Below are 11021 nucleotides of genomic sequence, written 5' to 3' on the forward strand. Positions count from 1 at the left end.
TAAAGGATATGGGGCTTTCCATTTTCGTTGACTTTCTTGCTTTTTTGGATTTAGGTCTCTAAGGTTATAAGAAATCAAAATATGAGTAGGCACCTTGCTATGATTGAATCAAATAAATAATTTTTAATGTCCATGATTTGAAGGCTACAATGCCCAAAAATGGGGCATTTTTCTTTCAACCTTGATGCCCTTAAAAAAAATTTTCAAACCTTCACATTTCAACCTTAGAGCTCTCCGATCAAAACATTTTAACATACAAATTTAAGCATCCAAGAGACTCATAATACTATAATAAATCACCACTTATTATTACGAGACTCCCAAGGTATTAAATTTTTAGACATATCCACTCTCAAACCCCTGACTGCTAATCTCTAACGCCTATACTTAAGCCATAAGCCCTAGTATTATAAACAAAATACAAATTTTTATTTAAAATTAAGAGAGCTTTTAAACCCTTCCAATAATGCTACATGAGAAAAAACTATTTGGTCTTCTCTTTTAAGTCTAATTTGCAATTTACAAAAACCTTCTCTTTCTATTGTTCAAGTTTGATTTTCAAAAAATTTCAGCACCTACATTAATTAAGCTTGGATTTTTTCAACTCATACGATGAACATGATTTTTTTCCCTTTTTTTAAAAAATAATTGTGAGGTTATTGCCACATGAGAAAAAACTGTTTGGTCTTCTCTTCTAAGTCTAATTTGCAATTTACAAAAACCTCCTCTTTTTATTGTTCCAGATCAATTTTCGAAAAATTGTAACACCTACATTAATTAAGCTTGGATTTTTCCAAGTCATGAGATGATTTCCTTGTACGAGTGTTTTCCTTGCCACCGCACTAACGCAATGGACATCATAGAAAGAAGAGAGGGGGCGCGCAGAGAGGGGGCGCGCAGAGCGAGCGAATCGATCCATGAACGCCTTGGCTGCATTTTCCTTTATGCACATGCAGAATTGCGCAGCCCATTGCTACACAAAGCCTCTCGCATGCGCAACCGATTGCTTTGTCGCCGCATGCATTTTCTTCGTGCTTTAATTTCACATTCCCTTTCTTGATCTTAATTGAGTTCAGGTTGCTTGCACTTCAAGTATACCTTATTAGCTGGCCGAGTCAAGTGGATTAGATCAAGCTTTGACAACACTCCATAAATGACAAGCCGAATGCTTTAACTAGGCCTTTTGGCGTGTATCCTTGCTAGGAAGAAGCACTCAATCCAGCATAAAAGTTGGGCACAAGGCTACATGCTTTTCATCTTGTAAGGACTTGTCATGTAGGTAGATTATTCAACAAGTGAAGAGAGTAATGTTGTTTACAAAATGACAGAAGTGAGAGGTTAATGGAGTTGGTATTACAATATGACAATGAGAGGTCATGTTTTTTTTAAACCTTGTAAGGACTTTAGTGTCGATATATTTTTTAAGAATAGGAATAGTTTAGGAGTTATCCACAATGTTACATTATGATAATAAGATACACATGGGCATCGAATCAAATCATGTGCGGCATCAAATCAAATCACGTGTTGCATTTTTGCATACGCATGCTAAGATTTATATCATTTTTCTACAAGTCCATCATATTCAAGGATGTCAAACTAGATGCTGTCTAACATACACATGCTAAAATTTGTATCATTTTTCTACAAGTTCATCATATTCAAGGATATCAAACTAGATGCTATCTAACAAAAATCTCCACAAGAGGACAAATGGGAGTGGTAAGCAACTTGGTATAATAATACAAACTTGGCTTCTTAGAGACAAGTACTCCACTCTGGATGCAATCATATGCAAGCCTTGCGACTAGCACGTGTCCAACAACCAAATATAATAATATAAAGGCTTGTTAGAGAGACAAGTATTCCACTCTGGATGTAATAATATGCAGGCATTACAACTAGCACATGTCCAACAAGTAAGGCTTATAGATTCTATGGTTGAGTAGCCTCTGCACGTTTTAATCACAACTTAATCTTTGTAGAAAAAATATGTTTGAGCAATCCAAGAAAAAATGGATAACTTATAGAAGGAATACAAAAAATGAACCCCTACATGGAACTCTATTTATATGTATGAAAAATGTTATGAAATGACAATAAATTATTTAATTTTTTTAGAATATGCCATGTTGAAAAATAAGTTACATACTTTAAGTGACTAGTGCAAACAAACTATTTATTTTATAATACATGGAAAGGACTTAGCCTTAAAAACTTAATCCATCATGCCACCAAGAGAGAAATATAGAAATCTACGAGAAATTTTCAAAAATAATTATGCTTACATTATTTGAAACTCCAAAAGTTTTTAAATGTTTTAGAAAAAGTTTGTAGTAATAATGACAAAGAACTAGAAAAACTTTGTTCATTATCTTCAATACACAAGAAAATATACTATATTATTTACTTAGACACACGATTATTTAAAAAGCATTTGTGAATATTCCAAATGGAAGGAATACGGACATGAACACTACTAAGGAAGCCTTAATAATAGAGTTATCAATATCATTCATCTATGTTTCCATAAATGCTAACCACATAAGATTAAATAAAGTGAGAAATATGTAAATATGACATTTGAAAAATTGTAATTTAAATGAAAAGTAAAATACACAATAAAACTAAATGAAAAGACAATGGATCTTGATTGAAACCTAAAGAAAAACATAAGGGAATCGAAATGCATCAAAAGACAACGAGGTGATATTATTTCTTTGTTCAATTTTCTTGTCCCTATATTTCGTTCATTTTCGAGATGCTAACCATGAAACCTCAAACATAAGACTATAAATATTGAAAGTGTAAAGGCCAAAGTCTAGAACCAAGACCCTAAATTTATCATCCTTGATGGAAAATTCAGGATAGCTTTACCTAAATTGAGACTCTTCTTTACACAAAGTATCTAGTTTACGGAGTCTCGTGTGTGCAAGAAACTAGGGACTCTTAAAGATCATCTTAAAGAGAAATCTTAAAGAAACTAGGGACTTTTAACGAGAAGTCTTAAAGAAACTGGGGACTCTTAAAGAGCACTCTTAAAAAGAATCCTGAGTTTTTTAATTCTCTTTGATACTACTCCATGATCAAAGTGATATCTCTCTTTCAAAATTTCTTTGAAATTATTACAAACCTATGGTTTAAAGATGCCTTTGGTTTAATAACATGAGACAATGGGTTGACATGGTAGTCTCTTGGGGGTTTTACAAATTAAAATACTAAATATTTTGAGGAACTCCTTCTATAATTTTAGAGATAGGAATCCTACCCTTATTTTACTAAATGTATTTTTTTTCTCGTTTAAGTTTTTGTACATTTTCTCTCCATGTACATCTTTTCGTAAGCCCATAAAATATTATTTCCCTTTGTTAATCTCACATGGTATTTTACATATTTCAATGACCATATCCCTAGCCCCAAGCCCAACCCCTCCTCCCCCTCCCCCTTTCTGACCCCATGAGGATAGTTATAAGGTGAATCCAATGACATATGTAACTTTCTTAGATTCATAAAAGAATCATAATATCTTAGTAAAAAATTGGTACACTATTCACTCTCTTAGATTCATATGTAACTTTCTTAGATTCATAAAAGAATCATAATATCTTAGTAAAAAATTGGTACACTATTCGCTCTCTTCAAAGAAGGAGAAGTTTTTTTTTAACTTTTTAGATTAAAGTCAATAATAACCTTAATTAATTATACTAATTAAGGAAATTTGGTACATTTCTCACTCTCTTCAAAGGGAGAGCAAAAATTTCTTGCATTTTGTAATTAATCATGGCTTTAGAAAATTCTCAAAGTTCTTTGAAAAACCTAGTACTAGATCTTTGATGAAAACTAAGTTGGTAGACTTATGGTTCTTAAGCTACTAGGAATGAGACACAAAGCTCTTTACATATTGATTTGGTTGATTGGGTCCATATAGTGGTTGGCCTATGATATAATTTACCTTGGATACCATATATAGGCTAGTTTGGCATTCTACATATTGAGATCGTTGAGTTTTCACTACATTTTATGTGCATGATATCCTTATCATCGTCTTCCTAGATCACCATTAAGGCTCCTTGTCAAATATGTGCATGGGGCAAACAATGCCATCTATTTGTAACCTCATCCCTTTCATCAAGTTTCTTTGTCTTAAGATCAAGTTTCACAAATTATATTTTCTACTTTTTTCCATCACCAACTTCCAAGAAATGCTCAAAGATGTTATTTATCCACTTTAGTAAAACTCTCTCAATTTAACCACTTATCCACATCTCAAGGTGAGTGACCAACTTCCAAAACACATGTTTCCAAACTTATGAGTCTTAGATCTCTATTTAACATACCAAACTTCTTAAAAGTATACATAAATGATATCTAAAACAAAGAACATTCAAAACCTTGGGGGCTTCACGGCCTCTAAACTTTTTTATGTATCACGTGCATTGAAGGGGTATTTATAAAACCCCTTACACTTACATACTTTTATGAATAAAATGACCCCTTTTTCTTGATAAACTTGTGTTTTTTTTTAAAAATTGGTTTAAAAAACCCTTCCTGTAAATATATTTCTATAATGTTTTTGAATTAATATACCCCTCCTAATGTAAACAAAACACATGAATAGAGAAGATTGTAGCTTGTGGATATTTTACTTTCTCTTGACTAGGAATGCACTAGCTTAGGTAATTCACTTGGTACTACTAAGTGTCCTTTTCCTTTCCTATCCATTACTAACTCCACATATATTATTTTTTGACATTTTTTTTTCATAGGACTAAGAAACCTTACACATTTTGTTTTTCAAAATAAAAAACCTAGTACCAAAAAATAACATTTTGAAACGTTGTTGGTATCTTTATTTCATTATTACCTCAAATAAGTATGTTTTTCAAGCTCCGTGGCTTTTTCCTTGTTTTTTTACACAAGAACTATCATGAGATTAATGTATTAATTTCTTTATTAGATCTCATAAGTTCATGTAATAAGCTCTATGGCTTTTCAAGCTCCGTGGCTTTTCCCTTGTTTTTTTACACAAGAACTATCATGATATTAATGTATTACTTTCTTTATTAGATCTCATAAGTTCATGTAATAAGCTCTATGGACAATCTTCTAGAGAATTCAATTCCTTATAATAAAAGTTTCTCAATATCTATGTGGAATTAATAATTAGTTCGATGGCGATCTCAGTATTTTCTTTGTTTCATATACCAGCCTTAGACCTCATAGATTGAATGTAATAATAATGGGTTCAAGATTCCTTAATATCTTGCAATGTTTTCTTATCTTAATCATTAAACCTTTTTTTAATGCAATATCAAAGGTAATTCCTTATCCATTATAATTTCTTTTCCTTTATAAATAGTTTTCAAATGCACTTCTTTTTTCATTATCTCTTCCCACCTAGCCTCGTTAACCATTGAGAGGAAGTTATAAAAATAGTTCAAAGTTTCATGATCCATATAAACTCAAACATAATAACAACACATGTAATGCTTATAGACCTTAAAAATGTAGTATAACTTACAACCATGACTCATAAGTCAAGTGACACTTTGCTCGAGATTACAAGTAGACCACGGGTCATGAGGAAACATGCAAAAAAGCCCTTTTTTATTTTTGCAAAGGCTATCAATTCGTTTTCTATCTTACCTTAAGAAGGCTTCTATATTAGTGCCACTAGCATTAGTTCGTACTATATATATATATATATATATATATATATATATATATATATATATATATATATATACATACATACATACATACATACATACAATAGAGGATGAAATATATCTTTCATAATTCTACTAAAATAGATACATACATACATACATACAATAGAGGATGAAAGATATCTTTCATAATTCTACTAAAATATCTTTCATATCTTTCATACAATAGAGGATGAAATATATCTTTCATAATTCTACTAAAATATCCTTGTTGTAAAGTTGTTAAAAAAAGGCACAACATTTTGAAATAGTCTAGCAGGAGTTTTCTTGGGATTAATTTTAACTCATTTTTTAGATTTACTATAACCTAAATAGTCTACCAACTTCTTAACACATTTTGTAAATGTATTAGGACCTAAATAGTCTACCACATAATAAATTGTTATCACAATTAGCACATTAGAGATTTATGGTAGTACTATAGTGAGGCCATGTATTGATGTCACGGGCACTTTTATCCCACCAAGTTTTTTCCCCTCGGTCATCCAGGTGTGAACAGACACCTTAGGGTTACTACTCATATTTATGGTAGTACTATAGTGAGGCCATGTAGTGATGCCATGGGCACTTTTGTCCCACCACAAGCTTTTTCCTTATCGCCATCCAAGTGTCGTACTTTAATCACTCAGAAACTTTCCTAAAGGTCCCACCTTTTCATGGTCTCACTTGGACCATAGAAACAAGTAATGGACATTCTTGGCTTCTTTTGGTTTGTGAGAACTTGATGTGTTCGACACTCTTATAGTGTCCATTTGTTAATATATGTGAAAGAAGTATGTATGAGAACATCATTACATCAAAAATGTCTTGTTGTGTCAAAGTGTATGTAGTACATGCAATAGAATTCCATTGAGCCACATACAATATGTCTACAAAATCTTTAATGCTTCATGCATGGCATACATACCTCAATTTGGTCTCCCAAAAATACAACAAATGAATTTGATATCGCATTCACATTGACCCATTCATCTCTTTTTCTAACTTGCAGTCCTACCACTTCATGTTGCATTAAGATTGTGAGTGACCCAGAATCTGAATGGGAACTCAACCCAAATGTAAGCTTTGGCCCTAGACAATTGAATCCCATGGTTTGTGGATAAATATGCTTATAAAAGGCCTAAGACTTCAATGCCAAACTTGCAAAAATTTCTTCACATATAGGATGTATGCAATGTAGCCATTTGTTTATGAAAGTCTAATATAGGAGCCCTGGGAGTATGTACAAATGATGATTCAAACAACATTCAAATGTATAACATAATATAAGACCACCAAAGGAGTTCGAAAGACATAAAAGGCATAATTGTAAGGATGATTCAATAACTTGAACATATAACATGATATAAGAACATGAAGAGGATACAATCCATAATCAAGTAAACCTTCAAGACTCTTGTATTGATCCTTGAAAATTCATTCACGTATATTACAATGAAAAATTAAGATGGAAGAGATGCAATGCTAAAAAGATGTGTTAATTAGAATTTGTAACAATATTGGAAGGGAGGGAGATTTGATGTACTGTGCACAAAGGCAAGATCATAATCATCACCATTGTCATCAACATCGCATTGGCAAATGTGAGCACAATGTGTAAAGTATAGCCTAAGGGAGAAGGCATTGTATATCATCGTCGATTGCCTCCATCAACATGTAGTTTGCATGTGGCTGCTTGGCCAATGAAAGAGCTTGAGAGCTAGTATGTGCCTTGGCTTGGGTTCGAACCATGCCACCCTATTGTGCTTTTACGGTGTTAAAACATGAGTGTACCAAGAATGCATGGCTGTGGTGAAGATGCCCTAATCCTACACTAATCATAGTTATTAGGTGTTTAAACTAAGTTGGGCAGAGCCTAATCAACCACCATTTTATTTTTAAAATTCACCTTATGAAAACACTATTTTTCTATTAAAAAAAAAACAAAATCTCCATCTATCTTCCAAAATTCCAAAAATCCTCCCATGAGGGGATTGTTGTTTTTGGAGGAATTCTAATTGGTGACGATGACCTTTCTTTAAAGTGTGTTCATGCATTCTTTGTACTCTTACCTTCTGCATGCTTCTCAACATTGCTTTTGGCAGGGACTATTGAAGGACATGACACTATTAATGATGGTGTGCATGCAAACTAGTCAGGAAAATACCCTCTTAACACTTCCACAAACACAAATTGATGCATTCTCACAAATCCTCAAACACATCATAGTATGTGTGTGTGTGTGCGTGTGTGTGTGTGTACATAGACACGTGCGCATGCACACACACACATATATGTATGTAGGTATGTATGTACATACATACATACACACACATGTATATATGTATGTACATATATACGTATATGTATATTTGTAGGTATGTAGGTAGATATGTGTATACGTGTGTGTGTGTATGTATATATATTTATATACATACGAGTACACATATATATATATATATATATACTACATACATGCATACATATAGGTAGGTATGTATGTATATATGTATTTTATATAAATTTATACATATATATACACTACAAACATAAATACATATATACATATGCACACACACACAAACACGAAGACGAGACACACACACCCACATCTATATTTATGTATATGTGTAATGTATATGTATGTATATATTTACATATATACATATATAATACACATACACACACACACACATACATATAGACATGTCTATATATATGTATGTATATACATATACATATAGACGCATATATGTGTGTGGAGAGAGAGAGAGAGAGAGAGAGAGAGAGTCACTTCACTATTGATTTAAGTGACTCTCTCTCCACACACACATATATACATATAGACGTATATATGTGTGTGTGTGTGTGTGGAGAGAGAGAGAGAGAGAGAGAGAGAGTCACTTCACTATTGATTTAAGTTCAAATTTAGGGGGCAAAGAGTGTTTTTTTACATTGTTCCTTTGAAAAAATAGAGGAAAACTAACATAAAACTCTATGTGCTTTTTTTTAACTATTTTACATAGAGAGGCTTCATGCTTTTGGCAATGTTTTTTTAACATTCTTCCTTTCAAAAGATAGAAGAAAACGAACATACATCTTTAAGATTATTTGTTTTCTATTTTACACAGAGAAAGGCTTGATGATTTTGACCATAATCTACTACCTATATAGGACAAAGGATGGCCTAACATAAACCTCTATATGATTATTTTTTCCCTATTTTACAAAGAGAAAGGCATGATGAGTTTGATCATAAGGTACTACCATGTGTACATTCGAAAGACAATGGAATTCTTTGTTACTTGGGGGGAATGGATTGATGATCCCTACTAAATTCGAGATTGGACTTGCCATTTAGTCCTTTACTGAATCCATTCTTAAGATAGTCACTAAAAATGGTTTCTTTGTATGTAGTTGAACTTTCATCACTCACAAACTTGTCTAAAGGTCCCACCTTTTCATGCTCACTTGGACCATAGAAACAAGCAATGGACATTCTTGGCTTCTTTATATTTGTGACAACGCGATGTTCAACACTCTTATAGTGTCCATTTGTTAATATATGTGAAAGAAGATAAGTATAAGAACATCATTACATCAGAAATGTCTTGTTGTGTTAAAGTGGTTGTAATACATGCAATAGAATGCCATTCACCCACGTACAATATGTCTACAAAATCTTATTTAAGTGGCTTTTAATGCTTCTTGCATGGCATGCATCAAAACGTACCTCAATTTGGTCTCCCAAAAAGACAACAAATGAATTTGATATAGGATTCACATTGACCCATTCATCTCCTTTTCTAACTTGCAATCCTAGCACTTCATCTTCAATCAAGATTGTGAGTGATCCAAAATCTGAATGGGAACTCAACCCAAGTGTAAGCTCTGGCTCTAGACAAGTAGGGTAGTAATTGCATCCCATGGTTTGTCGATAAATATGCTTATAAAAGGCCTTGGCCTCCAATGCCAAAATTGCAAAAATTGCTCCACATAGAATGTGTGCAACGGTAGCCATTTGTTTATGAAAGTCTAATATAGGGGCCCTCGGAGTATGAACAAATGATGATTCAACAACGTCCACCAAGGGAGTTCCGAAGACATTATAAAGGGCATAATTGTAAGTACGTATGATGATTCAACAACTTTAACGTGTAACATGATATAGGAACACCGACAAGGGGGTACCTTCAAGACTCTTATATTGATCCTTGAAAATTCATTCACGTGAAAAATTAAGCTATCAAAATGGAATAGATGAAACGCTAAAGATGTAACAATATATATTGGAAGGGAGGATCTTTTTTTGTGTCCGAAAGCTCACCTTAGAAAGTCTGCTTGACATCCATGGTAGGGGAAGGTTTGAATCCTAAGGTGTCCTTCCACTCTCGAATTCTTTCGTGGGTAACAAAGCCAGTGACGAAGCTCAATGGACAAGATGGGTCTTCCGAGATTAATCGCATTTTGTCCTCGGTTGGCAATGCAAAGAAGTCGGCAACAGCACCCCAAAGTTGGCTTTGTAAGGCTGGCGCGACACCATGATTAATCACCTTATAATTACATCAAAATTTAATTCAAAAGTTGGTTTTGTAAGGTAGGCGCCTGCAGCTTACTGTTGCAGAATTTAATGCAAACGTTGGTGGTTGTGCAAGGTTGGCTCTTTGATACTATGAAAGCAAGCTCCTGCAGCTTACCGTCACAGAAAGCCAATATTTCGGGCTCTTAATGAATGCAAAGTACGGGCAGTTGCAGGGATACTGGTGCTTTTCAGTACCTGAAAGATGCTCCACTCGACGCAGGCGAGCCCAATTTCTTTGGTAATTTGGGCCCTGGCTTGTCCATGGAAGTTTGCAAGGTTAATAATTGGCACTTGAAGGGTGCAGTTAGCAGTCTCGGAGAGGCAAGGCCTCTCCTCGGGTGGGCGTATATACTGGGCAGGCACATGCCGAAGTCCCAGCGCCTTGATGCTTCGAATCTGAGGTTGCTCTATATATTCAACCATTGTGTGTGTGTGTGTGTGTGTGTGTGTGTGAGTGAGATAGAGAGAGAAAGAGAGAGAGAGAGAGAGAGAGCGAGAGCGAGCCAGCTAAAAGAAGGAAGGATTAATATGTGCGAGACACAGAGCGCGTGAGAGAGGAACAGAAGCCATCCAGATACTTCAAATTTACACATGATGAATATCCTCCGTACGTTTAAATACTATGAACGGCTTTGTTCTTTATTGCATTAGTATTGGACATGTGCAAATAGACCTAATAAATTACGTGTTTAGCTACAGATCGAAAAGAACAAAAGGGTGAATCGCTTCCC

General features: G+C 33.9%; 1 protein-coding gene across 1 annotated transcript in view; it reads right to left on the minus strand.

Annotated features, from left to right (window-relative positions):
- Window positions 1-10713, minus strand: part of LOC147619329 (fe(II)/2-oxoglutarate-dependent dioxygenase 4-like) — a 23432-nt gene extending 12719 nt beyond the window's left edge. Inside the window, exons 1-4 of the mRNA XM_086773433.1 lie at window positions 10486-10713; window positions 10045-10261; window positions 9442-9773; window positions 9014-9273 (exon numbers count right to left, since the gene is read on the minus strand). Coding sequence (XP_086629559.1) covers window positions 9014-9273; window positions 9442-9773; window positions 10045-10261; window positions 10486-10713 — 1037 coding nt within the window. The remainder of the gene's footprint in view (window positions 1-9013; window positions 9274-9441; window positions 9774-10044; window positions 10262-10485) is intronic.
- Window positions 10714-11021: the final 308 nt, after the last annotated feature.

This window comes from Cibotium barometz, chromosome 33, assembly GCF_041138505.1.
Source record: "Cibotium barometz isolate CiBa-2024 chromosome 33, ASM4113850v1, whole genome shotgun sequence".
NCBI lineage: Eukaryota > Viridiplantae > Streptophyta > Polypodiopsida > Cyatheales > Cibotiaceae > Cibotium > Cibotium barometz.